Source organism: Stegastes partitus, unplaced genomic scaffold, assembly GCF_000690725.1.
Source record: "Stegastes partitus isolate 25-593 unplaced genomic scaffold, Stegastes_partitus-1.0.2 Scaffold464, whole genome shotgun sequence".
Classification (NCBI taxonomy): Eukaryota; Metazoa; Chordata; class Actinopteri; family Pomacentridae; genus Stegastes; species Stegastes partitus.
The window spans coordinates 80,711-108,054 of record NW_007578195.1 but is presented as its reverse complement, the minus strand read 5'-3'; the positions used below and the strand labels follow the sequence as shown (position 1 = coordinate 108,054).

The 27,344-nt window shown below is 41.5% G+C and overlaps 2 protein-coding genes across 2 annotated transcripts in view; one reads left to right on the top strand and one right to left on the bottom strand.

Annotated features, from left to right (window-relative positions):
- ddx49 (DEAD (Asp-Glu-Ala-Asp) box polypeptide 49) lies at window positions 1-7,451 on the bottom strand. Its single transcript, XM_008286677.1, has 13 exons — window positions 7,210-7,451; window positions 6,439-6,562; window positions 5,920-6,005; window positions 5,420-5,541; window positions 4,488-4,675; window positions 3,402-3,542; window positions 3,011-3,086; window positions 2,495-2,571; window positions 2,277-2,374; window positions 2,125-2,199; window positions 1,636-1,724; window positions 952-1,023; window positions 1-269 (listed from the first exon to the last, which is right to left on the bottom strand). The coding sequence occupies exons 1-13, from the start codon at window positions 7,322-7,324 to the stop codon at window positions 93-95; spliced, it is 1,440 nt and encodes a 479-aa protein (XP_008284899.1). The 5' UTR covers window positions 7,325-7,451; the 3' UTR covers window positions 1-92.
- A 5,082-nt stretch (window positions 7,452-12,533) lies between these two features.
- homer3b (homer scaffold protein 3b) overlaps window positions 12,534-27,344 on the top strand; it is a 59,397-nt gene continuing 44,586 nt past the window's right edge. The window contains exon 1 of the mRNA XM_008286676.1: window positions 12,534-12,937. Coding sequence (XP_008284898.1) covers window positions 12,933-12,937 — 5 coding nt within the window. The 5' untranslated portion in view covers window positions 12,534-12,932. The remainder of the gene's footprint in view (window positions 12,938-27,344) is intronic.

Genomic DNA, 27,344 nt, shown 5'->3' with positions numbered 1-27,344 from the left:
TGTTTTCATGGTATGAAATTTATTTGCAGATAAAACAAATATTACAGATACTGTACAGAAATGAAACTATCAGTATATACATGAGGCAGCTGTCACGCTGCTGCCTGCTCTGCTTTTTTCTTTTTAATCTGTTTTCTCTTCATCAGGTTCTTTTTCAGCTGTCCTTGTTTCTGTCTCTGAATGCTCTCCTGGATTTTCTGTTTGAACTTCTTCTTCTGGCTCCTGATCTTCTCTAGTTCAGCTTTCCTCTTGGCCTCCAGGTCTGGATCCTGAAACAGCAGCAGGATCACACGTTAAAAAGAAGTTAGCCGAGTCCCAAAGTCGCTGAGGTTAAGAAGCAAGACTAGACTAAGTTCAGTGTCGGGAACTTTAGAATCAGTCTTTCATTCCTCGTAGTTCCTTTTCTGAGTGGCTGATTAGATCAGAGATGTGGGCGCTTAGTCAGAGTTCACTTCATGTTCACATCGGTGCCTTATTATAACACTTTACTGTAATTTACAGGTCTGTAATTTTCTGGATGGTTGCCAAAGCCCAGATACAGTTTTAAGATGTGTTTATATGAAATTGATACCCAGACAAAAAAAAATCCTTCCAAAGAACTGCTTCATGTAAAACCAGTTCAGTGATTTCATAATTAATTAAAAATTAGAAACTCAATGTACCATATATGCAGAATTTTAGTTCATATAGACAAACTTGACATCTTTTGCTTGTTGAGCTGCTGTGCACTGACTCTGGGATCAAATCATTAAGCATTTAATACCAAAACACACTGTTTTCTTTGCCCAGAGAAAGATGACTTCAAGTTTGTGAAATAGTTTATTTTTGAGAAGTTAGAAGCACCTCAGTGAGCTGGAAGATAAAGCTTCACTGAGCCTGGTCCACACATTAGACATGACTTTGCCAAAACGTAACTCTGGTGACCTGAAACAGAAGTTTTGATGTACTTGCCTTCCCCTCCAGAATCAGCTGTTTCCTCTTGTTGATCTCCTTTTTCTCGTCAAAGTCTGTCGATTCAAGTTTCTGCAATGCAGAGTTTACAATCAAAACTCTTTTACTTAAATAAACACGTTTAAAACTACAGCCATTTAGCCAAAATGCTTACCAGGACAGAAATGAGATTGGTGTTGCAAATTTAACAAACGAGCTCAAATATTCAGACCCTACAGTGTTTCTTATGATGTGAATTTGCACGATTTATTTCATTATTACAGGTAAGATCCTACAATATTACATAAAGTACTAATTAAATTAAATTTTAGGGTTACGACCAACACCATATTTAACACAAATTAACCCAATTAACTTAAATGTTAAGGTTATGACCCACAATGTTATATATTCTAACAAAACAAATCTGACTAATTTACAACTAAAAGTTAACACCCTAGAAAATTAAACATGTAAACCCCCTTAATCCAAAGATTCCCTTTGAGCAAACGTATTGGCTGCAGCCGTGATGTGTTCAGCGTCCAGTCTGACAAACACAACATTAACACTGTTGTCACGGTGTAAAAATATGCAACGCTTTTATAGTTGTCATTGCTCATTTCTGACCTGTTCTACCATTTAAATAAAATCTGTTGTGCGCTGAGACATTAAGAGGTGAGATACGAAGAGAAGAAACAGCCGTACTATTTCACACTCCCGCCGGGTGACGTTGACCTGGGTGAGGATCTTCAGGACTTCTTTCTCCTCCACAGGATATTCCTTCAGTTTGGTTTCTGTGAAAACACAACATGGAACGGTTTCTAACACAAACTTCTACTTGGGGTGTAAAGTCGTGATGACAATTCGATGACAGGCTGATCATTTTTCCAGTGTCTTCAGAAAGAGGCCATGTAGCTGTTAATCTAACTGCTTGTCATCTAATCTTTGACGTCCTCTTCAGTATTGTAATAAAGGCAAATAAGCAGAGCAGCACACATCATTTGCAAGCAATTAATGCAAATGTTGACATTTCAGCTGATTTAACGCTTTGGAAGTCGGTGTTTTAACATTAGTGATGCTTTTTTTTTGTACATGTTTTGCTTTTTTCTAAGAGAAAAACATTCAGAGAAAAGGAGTTCCACTAAAAATGCAAAAGTTCAGCTGAACTCTGACGCGGTTCCTGATGTTACTTACGAGTTTGTTCTTCAATGGAGTGAACCAGGTGGATGTCGTACTGAGTCACCAGTGTGATCGATACTCCGTTCCTGCCTGCAGAAGCACAAGGTGGCGTCACACATACAGAAGCCATCCATGGAAAACACTAGATACAGAAAAACAAACAGTACCTGCTCTTGCTGTTCTTCCGACTCTGTGGATGTAGATCTTGGGGAGGCCGGGTGTGTTATGGTTAATGACAACCTGGACAGTTGGAATGTCCAAACCCCTGTAAATTGGGGGAAAAAAAGGCATGATCTGGTTTGTCAGCAGTCTACAGCTGTCAGAAAGGATTGTATTTAAACACAAAGTAGACTTTTAAATAGGCACAAAACGTGGTGTTTCTCACCTGGCAGCAACGTCAGTCGCAATCAGGATTTTGTAGACACTGGCCTTGAACTTGGCGAGGTTTGCAAAGCGTTGTTTCTGAGGAATATAAAGAACAGGCTCATTTATCTGCTTTAATCCGCTCTGATCCCTTATGGTTTCTATGTTATCACCATGCTTTCAATCGTTTGGTCCCTCAGTGAGACAAATATAATTCCCACATCCAGCAGAAACTGAGCAGCCGTGAGGACTGATAAGACCCACATCATCACCGCGTTGGAGGAAACCTCAGTTCTCACCTTTCTCTCACACAAAGCACAGGCAGGTTCTCTGTAGGCACAGGCTTAATTGACCAGTAAATTAGATTTGAATACAGCTGTCGCTTCTGCAACACGACCCTCAAACGTCCTTCAGCGGCTCACTGAAATGTGTGTGATGCTGCAGGTTGTTCTCAGGCAGCGGCTGGTGTCACAGCCTGGACTGTGTTTTGAGCTGTGAACTGAAGTCGGAGCTGCATCGCTGTGCAGACAAGTCTCACCTGTTTCATCATGGAGTGCAGGGAGATTGTTGGAAAGTTAAATTCCCGCAGCATCATGGTGAGGATCTGGCAGTTCCTGAAAAAGATTTGGAACGACAAATTATTTAATGAAATAAAACATTTTCAGATGAAACAAACAAACAACAAGAAAAACCTCGCTACACTCTCATGTTTCAAAGACACATTATTTTCGCTGCCACACAATGAAAGACCAAAGGTTTACTTTAATATGGGACTCTATCCAATTCTTACACAAATAAATCTAAACTCGGGGCAGATCAATCAGACAATCCAGACTGTACTCTGTAAATGATCACTGCAAGCTTCTAAAGGCTGCAGGGTTGTAATGTAATGGCTTAAACTGCCTTTGAATCACTTGTGGGCTTCTTACTTGCATGTGTTGGTGAAGATGATGAGGGACCAGTCGTCGTGCTCGTCCGTAAACGTCTGGATCAGGTGGACCAGGTAGGCGTCCTTCACCTTCTCCGGGGTGAGGATGTATCTCTGGTCCAGCTCCTCCACTGTACGCGTTCTGACAACAAGATGATAAATCACTAAAGACTGCAGACCAGATAGATTCTAAATTTAAAGGAGAAGAAGAAGCAGCCCATAGAGGTGCGGGAACTATGAAGCTGGTATGAATTTAGGCCTGGATTCACAAGATTAAATGTTACTTCCGCTGCTGTAATGATCCAGTCGAGACGCCTTCCTATTCAGCCTCAGAGTGGAAGTCTGCTGAGCAGCACTCCAAAGCGTCTGTGCTGCAGTCATGTTCAGCCAGAAGGAAACTACATTATTTTTTCTGCCCACGTTATAGTTGTGAGTCATGAAATTTCACAAAACTGAAACACAAATTTATCTCAGCCATACGTAAACCTCTGACAGGGTAAGTAAACAAGTAAAGGTGAATAAAGACGATAACAGGGTGCCTCAGCTCAGCTCAGCTCAGCGTAACAACAATACTAGCACAGATCCCAATCAGGTCTTTGGTGTTAGAAAATGATTACGGTTGTATCCTGCACTCTGTTAATGTCCGCTGTCACCGGTGTAACGTTTTCCATTCAGGGTGGAAACTCTTTATGAATATATCTGTGCAAGTTTGCGGATATAATCATGCAGACATATCCTGCAAATAGTTTTATCATTAGTACATCCACCACAGTGCTCATTCAGTCATAAATAACTGCTCTGCTCCCATTATTTGCACGACTCTCCCTTTTACATCCAAAGGCATTTGGGCGAGAAATGCACCGCAATTGCTTCTCAGATCAGAGCTGAGCTTCCAGTCTGGAGCTCCTTTTTCCAGAAGCAGCACGCAAGATTTCAGGCAGACAATGCATCTGAAATGAGGCACAAAAATCTTGCCCAGAGTGTTTTGTTTTTTTTAATCATCTTTGCAGCAAACTGCAGGTCAAAGTGAAACCTGTAAATGTCTCTAAATATAACTGTGACCTGTCAGAGGCAGCAGGTTACTCACTCTGATGTGCTCTCCCAGAAGAAAGGTTTGTTCATGGCGATGCTCTTCAGCTCCTGCAGGGTGTCGGTCAGTGTGGCGCTGAACAGCAACGTCTGCCGTTTGGCTGGTAAAATCCCCAGGATCACCTCCAGGTCTTTGGTGAAGTCAGTGCAGCCCTGCTCCAGCAGCCGGTCCGCCTCGTCCAAAATCTGACAAAAAGAACATGTCACAAACACTTAGTGACTAAAATAGGAAACAAACAATAGATTTTAAAAAAGCAGTGATTCAAATGTCTAAATGTGTTTTTTATGGGTAAACTGTTCACAGAATTTTTAAAGTTCAAATCCCTGAATAAATAATACTTCAAACATTCATAAGACTGATTTCAGAACTGGATTGTGCTCCTATTCAAAGTTAAACTGTGGTACCAAAGGGTGTAAAATAAATATGTATCTTGCATACAACAAGGGTTGTAAAGTGTATTAAGTTGTAGGTGAAGGATAAAGCATCAGGTTCCACAAAGGGACTTGCCTTTATAAGCCACGGCTTATTGGGGATGCATGTTATTATCAGGTTTGGCTGATATTGTTTGAAAATGTTGCATCAAAAATAAATTTGGCATGCTTTAGATATAAGTTGAAGTTGTTTGTAAAATGTGAAAAGCTGCTTTTTCTGTCTGCATCTGCCATCACGGTAAGAGCAGGCATAATTAAAAGTTAATTCCACGAAAGGAGAGACTTGTTGTTCTCTGCAATTAGGTAGAAAAAATATGAGCCTAAGTTGGAAATCAGCCAGAATCAGTTAAATATAACAGCATTTTGGGATATCCGCAAAATTCAATATTGTGCATCCCTGCAGTTTACACATAGTGTAGCTACGCAGTCTTGCCGTCTGGTCTAAACCTAGTTCTAACAGAACCCAAGAGATCTTCTTCTGGTGCTTTCTGAACTCACCAGGAACTGGATCTTGCTCATGCTGAAGGTGTTGGAGCTGCGGATGTGATCGGCCAGTCGGCCTGGCGTCGCTACGACCACATGTGGTTGGTTGGACAGCTCCATGGCCTGGCTCACCATGTCTGTCCACAACACAGCAGAGTCAGCGTCAGAGGCAACAGACACCACGAGCAGGACGTTTATGTAAGTGACAGAAGTGTTTACGACTAGTTTAGGACTCAGTCAGTTGAAAAAGGCAAAGACAAATGAATCTGAATTACTATTTTAAACTATGACAGATATCTGTTGCAGCTCCTTCATAATTCACAGCATAAGTTCAAAAACATTTGCCATGAAACCCACTTTTATGCTCAGACAATGTATATCAGCTGAGCTCTATCTGAAAAAACTCCTTAAGGACTCAAGAGTCGAGATCCAGCAGAGATTCTAGCTGTGTAGGTTGTGCTGTTTCTGCTGAATGAACATTAATAAAAGCTTCCTGCACTGATGCACACACTTACCCATTCCACCGACGATAATACATTCTCTCAGTCCCAGAGGCTTCCCCAGGACTCGAAACTGCTCTGCGATCTGATAGGCCAGCTCCCTGCGTCACAACACATTTACAGTCATTAGCTGATAAAATGGCAGAGAATCTTCAATAGTTTAAAAACATGTTTCACTTCAGTATCAGCACCATTATAGATCTGATCTTGAAAATCGTTCTGCTGCACTCATGAACTGAAATAATAATTGATTTTTAGCTTTAAAGGTATCAAAAAAAAGTAAATCTAAAATGTACATTCATGGTTTTGCAAAGAGACTCTTTGAAAGTCTTTTTCTTGATTTCTCAGAAACAATATTTTGGATATGAAGCTGATTTACATCTGACATGCCAAGGACGTGAATATTTAGGGTGACAACCTACTGGAATTTCCATGAATATATCTACAGATGAAATGATCCGACATGATCAGGAATGTTTAGGAAAAAAGGCACTTCATATAAAGTGTATCTGCGTCCCCCTCGACAGCACTGACCTGGTAGGAGTGAGCACCAGGCAGAAGATGCCATAAGGCTCCTCTGACAGTTTCTGCAGCACCGGCAACACGAATGCTGCTGTCTTCCCACTTCCAGTCTTGGCACAGCCCATACAGTCCCGACCTGTTTGAAGGAACACACGTTGTCATTCATCTGCACTGAGTTCTGATTTACTGACATACAAGACCATACTAAGGGACCCAGCCCAAACCCCATTCAGAAATCACACAATTTATTGTGTCTTAACTTAACAATGACACAAATCTAAGATCCTGAGTTTCAACATATTCTTACCTAGAGGTTCTTGTCGTAAATTCGTCTAGACTTTCATGGCACAAATTCTAACTTCTAGACCTTAGGGGCCAAGCACTACTGTGTATTTTAAAGGAGAAACTCATGAAACAGCAGCACTCTTGTTTCGGACCTCTAAATCACTGAATACATGATTTAGCTGAAACTACGAGCTGAACGGCACATTTGATTGAAACCACATGCCGAAAGCAATCAATTTAGCTGAGTCTTTTATTACTTATCTTCTTCTGGGTGTTTATTTTGGCTGATAAGCGCTGGCCTTAAATTTATATATTTCTCAATGAAGCTCTGCATTAGTTGTGGGGACTGTTGGTTAAGCCCCTCAACAGCAGTTAATAACATATTTACACTCTAGTTAGACAGCCTGCCAGTATGTTTATAACCCGAAGATTTGTCACAGCCCACAGAGTGTGTATAAAAGATGTATTCTACAGTCTTTTCTCACAGTACTGTCTTACCTTCTAGGATAGCTGGCATGCAGTTTTGTTGGACGGGAGTAGGTTTGCTGATTCCCAGCTGTTTACACTGTTTAACCAACCAGTCCGACAAACCCAGCGACGAGAAGTCCCCCATTTCTGATCCACCTCGTCCTTCTGAGGCTTAGCGAGATACTTAGAGTAGGTGTTATGCCAAATTAAAAGCTAAAATACAACTATTTCTTTGTCGAGTCGCACATCCTCGTGTGTCGCACTCACGGTCGCTGGATGATTACGTAACAACATGGCGTCTTCCGCTCTACGACCATCCGGGTAGTTTCCCTCTGCTGGTCAAATGGAGGCAACTCAGCAACGTGTTCGTTCAGGAGAAATCTCGCCTCTCCTGTCGATGTGTGGTGAACACATAGACTGTACAGTCTATGGGTGAACAGGCTGAAGCTGGACCTGCAGGAAGAATGCTGCACTGTAAATGACTTTAAGTTCATTCAACTTAGAATTCAAATTTTTGTATTTTGCACCACTGGACTTGTCTTTTAGGCGACGGTGCAAACCACCACGTCACCTTGCAGCCTAAAATAAAACCAGAGGTTTTAAAAAAAAGGTAGATGAGACCAGAAAGAAAACTTTTAAGACAACAAAAAGTCCAAAAACTGAGAACAGACTTTTGTATGAGAATTTTGTTTTTTCTTTCTTCCCTATTAGTCATGTGATGAGCCTTTAGGCTTATCAGCTGTCCCTGAATATGAAACTGTAAAGTAGTCAAACTGGCTCCACCTGCAGCATCTCCTACAGTAACCTGCTGCTGACACACGGATGCTTCTCTCTTATTAATCTAATGATGCCTGATAGAATAATGTATCAGTCAAGGGACAAAACCAGGACTTGTACTTTAATAATTTAACTGCAGGACCTTGAGCCCTTTTATAAGATGATTTCTCAGAATTAAGTAACAACACAGGACCTCTTGACCTCATTTTAATTTAGTGGTAAATACTGAAAAACAAACTTGTCCACTCAGGGGGCTTTTGAGGCTCCTGAGGGTCTTGCCAGCTTTGCCCAGTTGGTAATCTTTGTGCTCAGCGCTACAGAAGCTGATAGGCCACAGATTTTGGTATAACACCAGACACAGATAAATCTCACACTATTTCCCATCAATCGGCCAAACTGTCAGCGCCCCCGCTCTAGATCTGCTGCTTCGTCTGTGCTTCAGTACTGAAGGACTCAAATCAAAGCAGGTAAATGTTTTTCTTCATGGCCGGATTTTTATAATTAAAAAGGTGAACAGAAAATTGTGAGCTCAAAAAATATCATATAATTAGATCCTCATGTCTGCACACAGTTTGTCAGTTTGGTTTGAAGTCATTCATTCCCTGATTCCACACTGATAAATCTACATGGATCATGATATAATTCATTAGACCAGCAGAGGTGAAAAAACAACAGCTCCTAAAAACATACTTGTATATCTTTTTATTGTATTTTTTAATATTTCAGTTCTTTCTTATTTATTTTTATGATCTTTTTTCCCTTCTTCGTCTTTTCTTTAACCATGAAATGACCTTTCAGCTGTTCTCCTGTTGGAAATTCAGAGCACAGTGATGAAGTGAGACAGCATTTCAGATCAATAAACACATTTTATTTTCTCCACATGGGAGAAAGAGTCTAATTGTGTAAAGTTGTTTATTTCATGGTCTGTGTGATTAATAACCACCAAGGTGCAAAAAAATCTGTCACAGACGTCACATCTATAATTTCTGTGGATATTATTTCTAATATATTATTTGAGTTTATATTTGTACTAATTTGAGATGTATCTTGTGAAATTTGACATTATTTGTCAATTGTTTGTGACCTTTATTCTTCTTTTTATCATCATAAGGTGACTGAGGTGTGTTTAAGCGTGTTTACAGCCTCCAGCTGCTCTGTATGGATGTAATCCTTTAAACTTAAACCGTGAGCTTTTTTCCAGCTCTCTGAGCTTTCTTGCTGTTCAGACGGACTCATATTGACTCTTTGACAGGCCTGAGCTGTAATAACGAAGCCTGAGGCAGTTTCAGATTTGATCAAAGCCTTAGAGCCGCGAGCACGCATAAGAATTTTTTTTTTCCGCTTTTTCTTATATATATTCAACATGTGTTTTTGTATCTTTAGGAATGAAAAAAAAATCTAACTTTGAGATTTCCTGTCCAGTCATTAGGGCTCCACTGTAAAAATCAGTTTTTCATTTTCAGAGCCAAAATAATTCACTGTAAATCCCAATGGGAAAAGGGAAATAATGAAACACGTGACTGTCATTACTTCTTGCATTATAAAAATCATAAACTTAATATAGCATCTTTCATGCACACACGAAAAGAGCAAAAAATAAATGACCAGTTTGGTCTCTATGACGCTGGTAGTGGATCTGATTAAAAACAGAGCAGCTCAGTCAGTTAGCTCGACCCTCTTATGGTGTAAACTGTACTAAATACTGACTCTTGGCAATCACCAACTCGTGAGTCATTAATGTTTTCCTCATCCTGTGATTTGGATATTACATATACAGATTATATTAGATTTTTCTCTCCACATTTTATCCATTCTAAGCTGCTTTTTAAAAAATAAATCCATTGGTTACCCTTTTAAACAAAGAATCATTTTGAGCTTATTTTTACTGAGTAAGAAAACAAGGAAAAGTTCCACTTTCCTCACATTAAACCTCCATATTTCCTATCAGTTTGTTGTTCATGCATCTATTTCTCCTGATGAGCTACACTGGAGTTACGGTCTGACTGATGCTGGATCTTTATCATAGAGCCTCCAGCTGGGTATTGATACAGCTGCCTGTACTGTGTTTCCTGGATCTGCTCAGCAGCTTTGATTCACCACAACAAACTAACACAACATGAAACCAGTGGAAGGAGATAGACGGACATCTCGCTGTTCATGATGGGTCAGTCGGGAAACATTAATTCCTGATCCTAGATTTAAAGGACCAAAGTGTTTCTTAGATTTCATCAGGAAGCTGTTTTCAGTTGATCTATGTGTAGTTTGAACTTGCAAACACTTGAAACTAACATGGTGTGGTTATGTGTTGGTCTGACATCTTCAAGTTAAGCACATGCAGGTGGATGAGTGTCACAGGTTCTGTCAGGCTGCTTCTCAGCTCAACGTGTATCATTTGGATGTCAAAGCTTCCCAAAAGCGTGTAAACTTGAACTTAAATATGTATGTTTTTACAGAAAATTTATCCCACAGCTGTGACAGATTCATTCACAAGGTTTCCTGCCACTGATGGTCAGTTTTCACACCCCAGTGAGCTGTGGTCATACAGGGAGCCCCGACTTTTTAGAGGTGAACATTATGCGAGCGATTTATATAAAGATAAATACGTGGACAGAAAAACTCCTTACTGGGGAAATTTACAGAATGCTTGACTGAGCAGTTTCATCTTACGTAAGTGATTTCTACCAGCTTTTTCTTTTGCAAAATAAGGTTCAGATTGAGATTATTACCAAGACAGCTTCTTAAAAATGGCAACTTTTTCAGCTTTTCTTCTCCAACTTGATTTCCAGTACAGTGCCTTGTTTACCACATCATGCAGGTCTTCAGGTTTCTGCCCCACCTGCCCCAGTGAGCGTGAAAAAGACACTGTGAGTTTGATTCAGCTGCTGCTTGACCGGAGAGTGAGGGCAATCTTCTCCAAGAAGACCCATCTGTGTCTGCACACTGGGCTGCCAGAGGTGATTAATGCCCTGTGTGTTAAAGGCAAAGGCCCGGAGGTTCAGGTCCGTCCTATCCAGACCGTCCAGCTGTGCCGCAAACTGCCTCAGATTGCCTGAGAAGTGTCTTTCTAAACGAGCACGAGGGTTTTTTCTACAAGTAAGGCAGAGATCCGATGTTCCCTGCTGCCTCCCTCCAGCACAGAGGAGCAGTCAGCTGCATCGCTGTAACAGGCCACTGAGCAGCACGATTAGTGCTCCCATTGCTCTTCCACTACATTTGAGGCTCCGCTCTCCCATGTTCAGCTCATATTCATGCAAATAAATGGTATTTTTTTAAATCAGTGGGGACTGTAAACCAAAGCCTGTTTGAATTAATGGAGTAGAGAGCGATTCTTGCCGAGCACACAGAAATGATTCTCAGGGGTTTCATAGAGAAATCTGTGAAGCTTTAATAAGATGAAATAAATGAATAAAATGTCTGCCAGCTTTTTGTCATTTTTTACATTTTATTTTATTATTATTTTTTACCAATTAGCAGTTCTGTTAAAACGTTTGGATTTTCCCACTGGGTCTGCCTTAACATTACATTTTATGGTATTTTATTCTCTGTGCTATGATTAAATGGGCCATGCTCTATTTATTGTATGTTTAAATGCTTTTTTATGGCAACACGTCAGATTAAGTCACTTTTATACAGAAATTAAAAATCTCATGTGGTTTGAAAAGGAAAATTGGTTTTCAAAAAGTGATGTGATATGCGTGATATTAATATGTCAAAGGTCTGTTGTCATATTTCTGCAGCAGAAGTATTTATTCTGAATCAGAATCCTTTTTATTGTCATTATGCATATGCTTCCATACACATGACCAAATTGCAGTTGGAAGTCTTTCAGCAAAAGACAAATGGCATAAATAGACTTTCAAAAGTATGAACACAAATAAAAAAAAAGTAGAAAATATATGAATATAAACATGGTTAACATTCTTAAAATCAGTGTATTCTGTGTTGCTTTAAATTATAAAGTGTTTCTGCTGTGCCTAATATGTGTGTTTTTTTAGTAAGATGATTATTTGGTGATACAATCGTTGCTCAAACCCTTAATAAACAAAGTCTTTGTAAATTCGGGCTTAATGTAAAACAGCATTATAATAAATGTTGTGTATTTACAGGTGGATTTCCAGTTTTATATATTTTGATCCCATCAACAACAACATTCAACATTATTTTCCCCCAGATTTCATTACATTATGCTGTTTAGACAGGATTGCCAGAAAGCCCTACACAAACAGCTTTATACTAAAAATCATGTGCTTTAGCGTGAGAGCAGCACAGACAGCGCAGGATAACCCATCTGCTTGACTGTTCCAACAGTACTTTCAAATGCATCAAGATGTAATAACACTGCACCTCATGAATACGCACTGAGGCGGCTTTAAGGCTGTCCGCAGGCCATTTCTATATGTTATGTTACTCATCCTGACATTTAAACGCAGAGTGGAATCAGGGGGAACTAATTTGTAGTTTGCACTGTGGCCATCAGGTGGCGCTGGAGAGGCTTCACGGTCCCACCGAGATAGTTGAATGGGATCCCAGTGTGATCTGGCACAGAGGCGGGAGGGGAGCACAACGTACAAGTCCTGGAGGAGGTTGGAGCCAAAAGCACTCTGCTGCCCGACTTTCATCGACATTCTTCCGTCTGTCCGGCCCGCAGAGCTGAGCCAAACGTTCACGGTGCGTAATTACGCACGGAGACGACAGATCCGCGGTGTTGCTCGCCGTGGAAACCCGCGGACAAAGGAAGGCGGACAGGCTGGAGTACAACAACTGACTTGAGCGGAGAGGAGTACTGTTGGAGGGGGAACAGGGGAATCTGGAGTCGGAAGTGATTTGTCTTTTTTTTTTTCTTTTTTCTTTTTAGCAATGTGACTTACGGACAGGATTTCAGGGAAGAAAAGAATCGTTGTGGAGACAGAAGGAAAAAAACAGAAAGAGAAAGTGAGTGGAATCTGTTCCAAAAACAGCATCCAGATCTTCGGAGCATGGGGTAAGTTGAAGATTTGTGGCTCAGTCTTTCACACGGTTCCTCTCTGCTGTCTGGAAGTGTTTTAGTCAGCTAGCGAAATGCAAAACGGGTTAAAAGTGAACTTTGTGGCGACTTGCGGTTTCTTTTAGGGGAACGCGACTGCTTGATCTGGTTAAACTGCACCGTGTGAAGCCTTTAGGAGCAATCGATCAGAATGTTATCCTCAGTTCACACGTGACACTCTGCTGTTTCCTTTGTTTACATCCTGGTGGACATCACCGAGAGAAGGATCCTTCATTAGTGAACCGCACGGCCTGACCTCGTTTCATCAAGTCTGACGTCCGTTTAAATGACAGCTGCGACCACAAGAAGGTCGAAGTTAGATGCTGAAAGATCCTGATCGTGTCACATTAAGCTCTGGTTGACACACAGGAGGGTTGTTTTAAACTGATTAAGGTACTTTTGTGATAAAACCTACAAACAGAGGTCATTCATGCCACTTGCAGTTAATAGACTGACTGTGATTTCCTTTTCCTCTATTCTGTTACTCTATTTGTATCAGCTACACACACACACACACACACACACACCCACACACACACACACACACACACACACACACAGGGATCTTGGACCACTTCCAGACCGATTGTTGTGCAGGGGATTCTGGGTGGGTTTGCTTTGGGAGGCTACTGGTGACATGCTGTGCTCAGTCTCATTAACTCTGTGTGTGTGTGTGTGTGTGTGTGTACTTGTGTGTGTGTACTTGTGTGTGTGTGTTGAATTATACATGCAGGCCTCCAGCATGGTTCAAACACACCTGAACCCTCCTCACATTACCAGAGTCCGTGCTGTCAGCCTCCCACCTCTGGGACAGTTTTGTGACATTTTAATTGAGCTGCTCCTTAAATGACTGAACAGGATCATCAGCGCTCTGTCGTCTTTAATGGACTTTGACTGATGCATTTTTTGCGGTTTGTGACTATAAAAATACATGAACATTGCTGCCTGAGTTAACATGCCCCACTATACATTTCCTTATCAAAAGATCACGTATTAGTGCATATCCCATTATGGTCTTATATTCTGTTTGCTTCCAGCTTAACAAAGGTGTGGAGGAATCCAGGTGATATTTTTGGGGTATTAGATGTGGTAAAACTAGCAGTAATGCAGCAGTGTTGGTGTTCACCTGTTTATTGCCTTCATGTTAACAACAGCTACATCGCAGCTCATTCGCAGGACCCCACAAAGGAGAGTGGTCGTAAAGGTGAACTTGGAACGTCCTTAAAGCCTCAAATGAGTTGCACAGAAACTAATGGCGTGCTCAGGGTGTCATGCAGCGCTCATAAAATTCATTCATCAAGTTTACAGCCGGCAAAGTGCTAAATAACTGAGATTCCAGCATGAATTGTGATATTTGGCTTTAACTCACAATGAGGGTAGCAAATTGTCTCTCAGTTTAGTTTCAAAAATCACCGAAAATAATCCCCGGTGGGTCATTGCTGAACCTCTGCTGTTCACTGCATGTTTACATAAACTATGTGACCTTAGTTTCTCCGTCATATTCCAAATGTAATGGACATTATTAGACTCACTGCACAGAAAGAAAGCTCTGAAATGTGTTGATGCCAACATGACAGACTAAGTGGAGCTGGCAGTCAGCGCGTGGCATCGTGCCACAATGTCGACATAAAAAGCTTAAAGTGGACCGTCCGCCATTCGGCTGATGTCAGTGGCAAACACCATAATGGGAACATCAGTCCTTTGACACTAACAAACAATCGAACATCTGGGCTGATGGCCTGTGTTCACTGCATTTACCATTTCAGAGCTCGAACGAGACATCAGCTCTGCTTCAGCCGTCTGTGAGCAGCAGATCTCAGTTACCTGGATTTAGTCGCTGGGCCACCCTGCACACTCAGACAGCAACCTGGACAACTCCTGATAAACAGCCTGCGTCTCCTCCACACACTTGACAGAAGGAGGAGAATCTCGATTAAGAGCCACTTCAGGTCCATAAACAAAATGAGTGTTTGTCACGCAGGTTCTTTCATGCTGTGTGCAGCTTGTCTTAAAGCACTTATCCTTGTCATCTAACCCATGCAGGCGCCTGCACAAGTACAACCTGTGATTTGATGGAGATGTAGTCATGATGATCCTGTAACAACAATGTGGTCACGTCATATTCTGAGTTAAAGAGGAGCGCCTGAATGCATCGTATCAAAAGTGGACAGTGTGCAGCTGAATATGTGGATGTGGGGGCAGAAAATGGTTTGCCAGTTATGATCTGTGCATAAGAAAAAGAAATGCGTTTGCAGGAGCCTCTGGACTGACTCATTATTACATACAGTACGTGTTAATGAGCCACTTTCCACAGCCTCCAGTGTGACAAATCTGTAGAGCCACCATGTTTAAGTGGAGCTGTGATTTTGGCGTTTGTTTTCGTGAGCCTCGAGTGAGTCTGAGTCTTTTTCTTGTGTTTTCATATCAGTCGAGGCAACGCTGCGATTCAGTTTGGTGTTTTCTTACTTTGGGGGTTTTCAATTCATAAGCATGTCTGACCTACATCAGATTGGTTTTTACCATCTTTAGGCTACTTCAAGCATTTTCCCTCCAGCTGTTCTGTGTAGAAAATGTTTGGCTTGATACTGGTTCGGTCCTCAGTATGAACGAATGCGCATCAGCTGGAAAACCTTTGACTGTAACTCCTGATAAGCTCCACAGGTATGTTTCACCCTGTAACTTGGACCCTCTTTCTTCTTGTTCTGCTGCAGAGGAGTTGTCTGCGAGCTGTAAAATGTACCCGATACACCGAGAGAGGTACAAGCACACTGTTGTCTCTGTGTTGTGGCTCTGCATGACAGGGATGGGCGATCCCATAAGTGTAGGCTTTCATCTCCGACCAAATGATGCTGAACTTCAGATCACTGTTACTGATACTTTCACTTTGCCCCAGCAAATGCTCATGATGAGTTTTTTTTTCTTAATTTATTAGTGATGTGATGAATATTGACGCTATTTGGCTAATAAAGCAAGTGTCAAAATGACTTTAATGTCCCTGTAAAATTTGAACTAGGGCGGCCATTAATGTAAATGTCAACGCTGCATCATGAAATGGAGAGAAAAACTTTTGTGCTTCGGTATTGATACATTGGAGATCCATCCGCCCATCCCTACTTTATTAAATATTTATTTGCCTTTGAACAAAATCCACCCTCATCTCATCCCTGTAATGTTAATCCTCCCCTCAGTATCTGTGCAAACTGCAACAGACTGTGAGATGTGAATCACACAGTGGAGGTTTCATGCTTCTCGTGATGTGCAGATGTTGTCAGCATGTTGTCCTGCTCTCGCTGTCATCTCCTGGTGTCCCTTTTATCGTATCGTCCTCCTGTCACTTGCTCCATTGCAGCTCGGCTGCTCCATTTACTGTTGGATTGTTTAAACTGTTCATCGTGTGCTCTCGGCATGTTCTGCACGTCAAACCTTAATGTTCAAAATGCATAAAACTATATGTGGTGGTGTTTCTGACATGCAGTGACTTGAATGTGCAACATCATGAAATGCCTCAACTGACTCATGTCAAGTTGACCACAGACACGAAAGAATTAAATGTTCCTCACTCAGGTTTCTGTCCGAGTGCTGTTTGGACGACTGAACACAGTCCTTGTGGAAAACAGACGACAGATTCACTGTGAAATACTCTTGAAGGTGCAGGAGTTAAGATCTGTACAAGACGTTTCTATTTAATGAAGCTGCAACTCTATTCGTCAATCAACCGAAAACTAATCAGCTGTTTTTAGATTCATTTATATGTTTGAGTCATTTCTTCAGCTAAAATGCTCGATATTGGTGCTTCACAAAAATGAATATTTGCAGCATTTCTTTGCCGTATTTACAGAAAACTGAATTAACTTTGAGTTTTTACACCGTTTCGCTTTTCTCTGATACTTTAGAGTGAAACTGAATGATGGAGAAAATAATCTGCAGTTTAATTTCAGAAGTTTAGAAGCACACTTTTGATTACAAGCTCACTAATTAATTAACAGTTTGTATCTTGTTTCATTTCCGTACACACAAGCAGGTAAAACCATCACAACGGGTTGTTTCAGTTGAAGTTCCCTGCTAACACCTAACTCCCTTTAAAACAACAAAATTCTATTTTTCACATATTTTTTTTTCGCACTGTTTAAATTTGCATTAAAGAAATATTGTGTAACATGTTGATTAGTCATCTTTGCAGGTTTTGTTCGCCATATTTGTGTGACTCAAGCTGTTTCCCCGAGGCAGCTGAAGCTGTCTTTGTGACAAGCTGAGCAAATATATTTCTGGCTCCACACTCATACGGACGTAAATATGCTTTTGATCTTGTCATCTAAGAAAGTGAAAGTGCTTATTACCCAAACTGTTTCCTCAACTCAGAAACACTCTTTACAGTCTTGTTCTGACCGCTGAATACTAAGTGGCGGGGTAGGTCACCGTATCATCTCTCTACATAATTACCAAAGAGTCATATGCTGCGATGAAGATATTACGGCCCATATAATCTCATTTGCTGCTGAAATGTGTTGTAACGTCACTGGGCAGCGTCCCTGTGCAGCTCAGAGGACGTCTAAACTTTGTTTTCAGTGTGAACATGATCGGGTAATCTGCAGCATAATGCCATAAAAACTGTTAAGTGTCTCCCACTGGCCAAGGACAAAGCAGCTGCTCTGCGGGGAGAAGAGCTTCTTAATTACTGTTTTGGAGACATGCACAGTTGCATGAATAGCCAGTCATCTTGCCTCACTCTCTTTCTGTTCATTTCCTCTCGCCCTGTTTCATTGGCCTGACAGCATGTAGCGGTGCTGAGATGTTGAGATGAAGGATCAGCTGTCTCTACCCTGACCTTCATATCCTGAATACAGAAAACACTCTGCTTTGTGTCACCTTCACAGCTCCGACTGCGGCAAGTTATCAGTCAGACTCCTGCATGAGGAGCTGACCTTCAGATAAGCGCGGTGCAGCTGTTTAACACAACACCCGGCTCACGTTTTGGGATTTTTTTTCCCGAGTGTCGTGCCAGTTTAAGTCAAACCAGAGAACCACAAAGCGTCTCGGTGAGTTGGTCGACATCTCCTGATCAGAGAGCGACCATAATCCCGTAAAGCTTCCGCCCTCGCTTTGTGCCAGAGCAGGAGAGCGGGCCAGCGTATACGTTTGGGTTGTGCTTTGAGATGTGGGGACTTGTTGAGCAGCTACGGTATGAGTTGGCGTTTCTCCCGTGCTGCGCTATTTCGGTATGCAGTTGTAAGCGTGTCGTGTTGCGCACCAGACACGTTTGCTGGCTCAGGACGGTGGGCACGAGGCTGCTGGTTCTCAGAGGTCAGAGGAAGTGGACCCTTAAAGGAGAAGTGCTGTCAGGAACAAAGAGAAGAAGAAGAGCACTTTTCCTGCTTTGGAAAGCCTGAAGTTTCCAGACAGTGTAAACTCCCAGTTGTGTGTTGTCTTAACGCCCTGATAGTGAAAAATGATGCTCTCATTTAGACTGAATTTAACTAATTTTAGACGGATGCAGAAACCAGGACAAACCCGTGTTTTTGGGTCAAAATGTGGAATTAAACCTTGTTTGAAATGTAGGAGCCTTTTATGTACTGACAGCATCTTCTCTGTAGCTCTTCTCAGCTGGAGAATCTGAATCAGGTAAAGTGAGCAGAAGTTTTTCATGTGGTGAAAATAACACGATGGAGTTTCAACAGACCCTCTACAGTCCTCACAGCGTCACATCTTCAGCGTAGTCGCAGCTTTGCAAAGCTGACAGCTCCGCTAAAGAATAAGCTCACAATTAAACACCGCTGCCACGTGGCCACACATCAGAGCACATTTCAAATCTTTGTAACTGCTCCTCTTCCTTTAGTCCTGTGAAGACATCCCTTCCTGGAGTGATGTAAGCGTGAGGGATGAAAGGTGAAATACATTTCAAAGGTCAAACAAAGCTGATGCGAGGCTTCAGCAGCGACCCAGACGAATCAAGTCATTATCTTCCAAAGTCACAGTCTTCTAAGTGCATTATTGCTGTTGGTCTGCTGCAATGAAGCACCAGGGAAACGAAAAGATGAGACTTTGCCACAAAAAGATTGATAGGGAAAATTGCTTCATATTGATTCAAACGCCTGTTTTTTTTAGCCACAAATTAATAAAATCTTTTAGTTTTCAGAATTGAGAAATTATTTGTAATGGAAAGAAGAACAAATGTTTGCTAGGAAGCGGGATGGGGGTAGAAGCACGAGCTACCTGCTGACAGTATCAGAGAGATGAGTTACTGGTGCATTAGGAGCTGTCTTCAGAATATGGCCCATTATAGTATAGTATGATAAAATATTAAAGTTACACAGTCAGTCCGCCTCAGAGAGATGTCTCCATCAGTTGAATGGCTGCCGTATTGTTCCTGTTCCTCTAGTTACATGGACTTTTATCAGCAATTCACATTTCAAATGGCACATTTCCATTTTCTGTGTCTCACATGTTTTTAACAACATGTAACTGAGGTTTAAGTTAAGAGTTCGTGATCCACTGGGGAAGGAGTTGTGGTGAAATATTCCCACACTCTCTATCAAAAAAGACTACAGGTGGGATGTAAGAATGTCAGTACATGATGTGTTCAGAGTCAGGAGGGAAAACGATCACAGCAGCAGTGTCAAAAAACGTATTCACGTGGGAGACAGACTTCTGAAGTGATGCTTTAATGGAGATCGAAGGGAAGAAGATGTTGTTTTCTGCACACACCCTGATGTTCCTGCTTTAAGCGCACGCTGATGCAGTATGTCGTCACGCTGTTGGAGACGCTGCGGGCTGCGAGTGACATTAAGATGAAATGATGAATTGCTTTTCAAAATAGTTCATTTTCTGTCCAGTTAATGAGTTTCTATGCTGATGATATCATTATATATAGTGTTTGTGAGTTAAAGTAGAGCGAACTTGACTTTGACCTCGTGGCAGCTTACTTACAGTCGATCACAAGCAGCAGAACTTTAGTTATTTTCGGCGGTGGCAGTGATTGATACAGAGCTGTGTGTGGACAGAAGAGAGAAACCACCAACGCAGCAGACATTAACGATGACACTTCCTTCCTCATATTTGCTCTTGGGACTGAATCTGTCTTTAAGCAATGCAAAGATTGTCAGAAATTCAAATGCTTGCATACCTGTACATTTTAAAAAAACATACAGTCTTCCTCAAGTGTATTCAGACCCTTCCATTAAAGAAAAGGCAAAATTCACAACAGTCACTCAAATAACTAGAAACTGAAAAAAGTAGTAATAAATAAAAATGTGCTAAATTATAATTGTGTGAAATATGACATTGCTTTTGAATTGTGGTTGAAAAGAATAATAAAAAAAACTGTCTTGGACTAATTATTGTTCAGCTAAATATTAGTTTAGGTCCCATCATGCTTGTTTTTTTTTTTTTTTAAGATTTCTGTTGAACCACAATTCAAAAGCAACGTCATGATTTTCATTAAATTTTTATTTATTACTACTTTTGTCGATTTTAGCTTATTTCAGTGACTGAAGCTGTTTTTTCCTTCTTTAATGGGAGCGTATGAATACATTTGAGGACGTCTGTAGATGTTGAAATGGGATTCAGAATAATTCAGCATTGGTCACACGTCATTTGTATACGCCTCTATACAGGGTGTTTTTGTTCTCCTTTTTTGACCCTCATTTGACCTCTTTGTCATCTCTCTCCTTTTTTTTTTATCAGACCTCGTTGCCTTTTCAAGTGTGAACGTCGGCTTTAAAGCACAACCAATGCGATTTCTGGCAGCGGTTTCGGCAGCTTTGCGCTCCCCCCTCCCTCCCTCCAGCCTGTTTATGGCCCACACAGCTCAGAGGCTCCATTATTGGCACTTTGAGAAGTATTTTCTCAATGAACGACTGGCTGAGTCTGACTGCAGGGAGGGTGCAGCTTCTGTTTTACTGATCGGAGGTTCGGCGTGAATGGGTGCCGAGGTTAAGAAGAGAGATGAAGAGAGCAGCGAGAGAGGATTAGAAAGTGATGACTTGGGGCGAAGCTCACGCAGCAAAGCCACCGTGTGTGTGTGTGTGTGTGTGTGTGTGCGTGTGTGCATGCATGTCGAGCTACACACCAAATAAGAAATACTAAACATTCTACACTGAACTCCACTGAGCATTTTCTTGATTCACGCTTCCAGTTTATCTACATTTTGATGACGTATCAGTCTGAAAGTATTCAAACATAAAATGATTGAACTCAGTGTGACATATCAAATCAAATGGTTTAAAAGTATTACTATTTTTTAATGTTTTGTGTGTATATATACAGCATAAATACTATATTAATGAGTGCGTTGCTCAGGAGCACCTCAGCGCTGTGCTGATTTTATTCTTCACAGTCGTCCCACTGTGAGATACTCGAGAGGTCGGTGGCTCTTTGTGCAGACTTTCCTCTCAACTCTGTGGACTTTACTGATGGGAAGAATCCACTGTGTGTTCATATGATATTGAAAGGGCAGCCAGAGCAGAATTGCACATTGAAAAGGAAGAGGAAAAGTAAACAGAACACAGAGAGTGTTGTTTTTATTTACACAAACCACATCAGAACGTTTCCTGAATATGTATTTTTTTCTTTTACAAGCAGTTTGGTCACAACTGAAGAACAGACTCAGCCTACATATAATTCATTTAGTTATTAGTCTCTTCCTACTATGTTCTTTGATGTGGTTTACTTGCATCCTACATCTAGGGATTCATTTATTATGATTTCTAAGTTGCCTGCTTACTTTCATGGAGGCCTGTCCTATTCAGAGTTTCTGACCGATGCATCAGCTCCAGACGATGGTTTCTGTGTTGTGCATCATTGCTGATGCTCTTTCATGTTCTTGTTACGATTCTAAATGTTCTATCATCCATTCATGCTCCGTTTTGCTGCAGTCAGTTGCAGTGACCGCTGCGCTGCCCCTACAGACTGCAAGCTTGCAGTAATGTTATTTAAATATTTAACAGCTCATAAAACAGTTACAAATTCATAAAAAAAGCAATGTGTTTATTAGCTGGCTGATTGTCTGTTAAAGATGAAGAGAGAAATGAAACACATTTCAATTCAGGTACGCTTTCTAATTTCCTTTATAGAACTATTTCAGCATTAAATTGTTAACAATAAGGCCTAAAGAATAAATGCTAACTACGAAGAGTTTAAGAGTCAGCAAGTCATATTAAACAAATACAGAAAGTGCATAGCCTCCTCTAATGAATACCAAATGGACTCAAATACTGACGTCAATTCTTTCAAAAGAATCGTCAGAGAAACGGAGTCAAGCTGTGGTTCTGCTGACAGATGAGTCGACTCTGAGTCAACTCAGGACTGATTCCATGTGCGATCAATTCCTAATTATGAGACCGATATTTGTTTGTTGCCATAGATTTTACTCTGGCATTAGTTCCTCCATGAAGTCCCCACTTGCCCCTCTGCTCTCTTCACTGCAGCTCGAGCTCACCAGCTCACCTACAGCTCTGCTCAAACACTGTGAAACTACTTTCCACAAATGCAAGTTAGAGTAATTTGGCCATACATGTTCGGAAACCATTTCTGAAGATGACTAATGACACAGAAAGCCCCATCCTGCAATAACATTGGCTCTTTACGTTTAGAAACATTCAGCCTCGCTGTTGGCTTCTTATTCCTCTCATGACGTGTCTTCTAGCGTATAAAAAACACACCGTATGAACATGTTGTCAAGGTTAAAAACTTTCATTTTTGTGCATGATCTGCTTTTTTTCAATACTTTCAACAAGGCAGCAGAAATGTAGATCAATATTTACACTGACAAGACAATAAAGAGGATATCTATACATTTGCTTTTCTCATGTTAGAAGTTTTTGTACGGGAAGATCCACTGTCAGTTTAAATCTACATAAGCTATGAGTCTTATCCTAGCGGAGGAAGTGAACCATTATCGTAGACGTCTGAGCAGGACTTTGAAGCTGAGCGTGAAGGCCTGCAGAGAGAATGCAGCCACGTAGGTCAGAGGAAGTGTATTCCAGCCTCCTTGTTCTCTGGTGGCTCCCCATAGAAAGCTCAGCCCTGGTGCTGTCTGTATTCCAGCTCGTCCAGATGGAGTTATCATACAAGTCCCTCTGTTTATGGCCTGTGCTGCAGGCAGCCGCCAAATACTGTCGTAATATTTTCCTTTCCCTGAGAGGAATTATTTCATCTGTGAGGCTGAGAATGAGCTTGCATGCTCAGCAGAAGCCTTTCCAAGAGACAGACTGTAGGAGGAGAGGGCCTGTTTGTTTGGTTTATTCCGACATTTCATCAGATCTCTCTTCCTGTATGTGCTCCCATATCCACGAAATTCATCTGAATGCTTCATGACAATTAATTTATCATGAGGGCGGAGTGTGGCTGCCGGCCTCGGGGCTGCGTGCCTCCTCCTCTGTCTGGTGTCACCGCTGTGCTTTTAAGAGGGATGTAGAGTAGAGCCTGCGGATTAGAGGAAACCTTAAACTTCAGTCATGAGCTCAGGCTCAGCCGCTTTCCTCTCCCATCCTCTGACAATGGTGGAATATAAAGTCAAGGTTTTCTTAAGGCAAACTCTCAGAAGTCTTATTGGCTTGTTGGCGCTGCATTTAATCATCATATGATCCAGATGTGACAACCCCCCACCTCCCCCCAGCTGCGACACTCTGCTGCAGACTTGTGTACCAATAGGGAGGCGTGCAGAGGTGAAGATAAAATGTCCCAGGAAGGCGTGAGCGGTGGTTGTGCCCGTTCAGGTTCGAGCCACACTTGAGAATTCAGCTCCGCTCCCCCCGTTGGCTCAGATCCCAGCAGAGCTTTCTCTCCTGCCGCTCCGAGGTTTTGCCTGTCTGTGTTTTTCTGTCTATTCCACTCTGACCCTGAATACAAATTAAAATGAAATCCTGAGGAATGCACTAGCTCCTTAAATGAAAAGTGGTTTTATAACAGGCTGGTCTGTCCGAGTCTCCCTGACAGAACCAGCTCACGAGCTTCTCCAGTAACTCACATTAGTTTTCTCAAGTCTACTGAATATAAAGGCAGTTAGTTTTTAAGTTATTGGTTGTGTAACCTGCTGATTTTTTAATAGACAAAAATAATTTTGATAGTTGATTAATCGTTTAAGGGCTGCAAGGTGGCTCAGTGGTTAGCACTGTTGCCTCGCAGCAAGAAGGTCGCCGGTTCGCGTCCCAATGAGGACACCCGGGATCTTTCTGCGTGGAGTCTCCATGTTCTCCCCGTGCAGCGTGGGTTCTCTCCGGGTTCTCTGGCTTCCTCACACAGTCCAGAAATATGCTGAGGTTAATTGGTGATTGTAAATTGTCCGTAGGTGTGAATGTGAGTGTGCTTGGTTGTCTGTCTCTAAGTGTAGCCCTGTGATAGACTGGTTACCTGTCCAGGTGTCCTCTGCCTTCACCCTGAGTCAGCTGGGATAGACTCCAGCCCCCCATGACCCTAGTGAGGATTAAGGTGTAGAGATGATGGATGAATTAATCGTTTAAGTATTTCTTAAGCAAGATGACAAACATTTGTTCCAGCTTACCTGCTTATACATCAAGAGAAAAGTGTGCGTTTTCATATCGTGTGCTACAAATTCCATTATGTGGAAAGGGCACTGGCTGTAATAATAGTAATCTTGTAAATTTGACGTAATTTTCTTATATTTCCCAGTGAATGTGTACATTTGAAAAGTGTCATATTTTATGTGTGCACCTGCCAGCAAGTCATCAGGATGAGAGCAGACATAATAATATGTTGATTCCACTACAGTAGAGGCCGGATGTTCTCTGCAATTAGGTGGAAAACATATGTGCATATATCTGCATCGGCAGCCTGCCAAAAGGAGTTGGAAAATATCGGCTACTGTATCAGCACAAATCCAATATCTAATCATTCCTGTGTGGTATTCTGTGTAGTGATCGAGCAAGAAGGGCTTCAGTGTGACTCACATGCAGCGTGGGTTCTCTCCGGGTTCTCCTGCTTCCTCCAACAGTCCAGAAACATGCTGAGGTTAATTGGTGATCCTAAATTGTCCGTAGGTGTGAATGTGAGTGTGCTTGGTTGTCTGTCTCTAAGTGTAGCCCTGTGATAGACTGGTTACCTGTCCAGGTGAACCTGCCTTCACCCTGAGTCAGCTGGGATAGACTCCAGCCCCCCATGACCCTAGTGAGGATTAAGCGGTGTATAGATAATGGATGGATGGATATTCAAATGAATGTATCTTTTCCCTTTTTTAAGATCTGTGGCTTCATAAGTTTGTCATTCTGCACAGAAGACATTAAGTTCTGAGTTCTTTGTACCTCTGGCCATGGTTGTGCTGTTTCCATAGAGGTGCATGACTTTATATTGCAGTGAAAAAAGAGCTCACAGTGAGTGAAAAATGTGACAGGAGCAAAAAAAAAAAACAAACAAAAAAAACACCCAGAGGCTGTTGGAGATCCAGCGACTTAAAAGAACAGTTTGTTTGGTTGTTGCTATATGAAATTTTTATGCCACATTTGCCTGAAATGAAAATCTGTACACAACATTTCAACATAAATTAACAGACAAAAAAGCAAGTCGCTGCCTGTAGCTTCCTCTCTTCGTGTCACATTTCAGGACTCCGCTGGTCGCTTCACAGTCTTCAGGGCGACACGATGAGACTGGCGCAGATAAAAGCAGAGTGATGCTTCATGTTGTCGACCCCTTTAATTACTGAGGTGTAATCTGAACACAGCTCTCCTTTCACTCATGCATAGATGACTAACACGCAGTGGGTATGCAGGCGGGGGAGGGCTGGCCGGATGTATGGATGACCTGGAATAGATTTACAATAATTGATCCACATGACCTCTCACTGTATGTAGGCCTTTGGCTCGCTGCAGGAAAAGGCCGTCAGCACAACGCTGCATGGTGGTACCAAGTAACACACTGTTCTGATGCAGCCATTTATAAAAGTACTTTTCAGAGGTAATTATTGTACCTTTGAATCTATATTTATCAGAGCAGCTATAATTCACACACAAAGAATACGATTAACCTAGATATGCAACACAATGCATCATTATAAAGTGCACAGCGGTCTATAAAGTGGATAACATGAGCTCCACCTCAACCAACTACAGACCAGCATTGTTATTTATTGACATTTTTGTCTGTATTGGATGAGTAGAAACAGAACAGACATGAGGTGAAGACAGCAGGGGGTCAAACAGTTATATGAGCTACTGAACAACTCAGTACTTCACGTTCTTTTTTCTTCTTAAAGTAGATTTTACTGAAGTTATATAGAACATCACACAGAATATAAATCTAAAAGGGAAACGACAGACGACCTGCGTTTGTGGTTTGTACAGTTAACAAGGTTAAACCTCTTCCAAGATGAGGATGCACATACGGGATGTTTAGTCACATTTTTTTTAAATGATGTGCTGTGGTTATGAGATTTAGAGTTAAGTAGAGAAAAGGCAGAAGAAAAAATAACGTGAAAGCTTTAATAGAAGAGCTTTAAAAAGGATTCAAAAAAATGTTAATGCCTTATTGTCAATGAGGAAGTTCATCTAACTTTGGATTGCAGAGAGCAGTGATGGCTATGGATGGTAACACGGTGTGATGTACTGGGCGCCACAGTTATGACATCAACATGGAAAAAATTAAATTAAAGGTCCCACATTTAGAAGAATCGTTTTTCATTGTGTTACATCGTTGATATAACCTGGAGCTATAAAGATATAAGATACTTCTGCTCTTCCTCTAACCAGTCACTCCAGATCCATTTCAGAGCTGCTGCTAAAATACAGATTTCAGAACCACACACACATGAGTTAAGAACAACAACTGTGTTACAGATTCCCTGTTGGCAATGGGGAAATGGCTGCCTCTGGTGGACACCTGAGCCCTGAAGCCTCTCATGATTCCCGGATGCAAAACAGGTGTGCCACTGGAGGGCTGGAGCCTCAAAACCTGGCTTATTTGCCAACTGAAATCAGGTGAGAGAAGTAGAGCTGGTGGCATGCATTTGAGGCTGGTCAGTGAGCTGCAAACATCTCTCCATAGATCTGAAGTGCCCTGGGAATCCCTTTTCAACAAACCCATGAGTGACTGATCAGTAAGATAATTTCTTCTTTATTTGGGGGGGGGTAATTACTGGTTGATGTTTAGTTATGTTTTCTTCAGTTGATTAGTCACTAATTTTGTGTTGGGGTTATTGTTTTGTTATTCAGAAAAGCATGGACATGAAGCAATCAATAAATGTTGCAAACCCACTCCATTGACTGTGTCTCTTTGGCCGGAGATGCTATGGTGGTCAGCATTCACCAGTGTTATATTAACGAGTGAAGAGAAATCTCTAATATGTTGTGAAATTGGTGACATTTCCATGTCAGATGATCGCTACCTAAGGACGCCCACGATCTTTGTGCGTGGAGTCTCC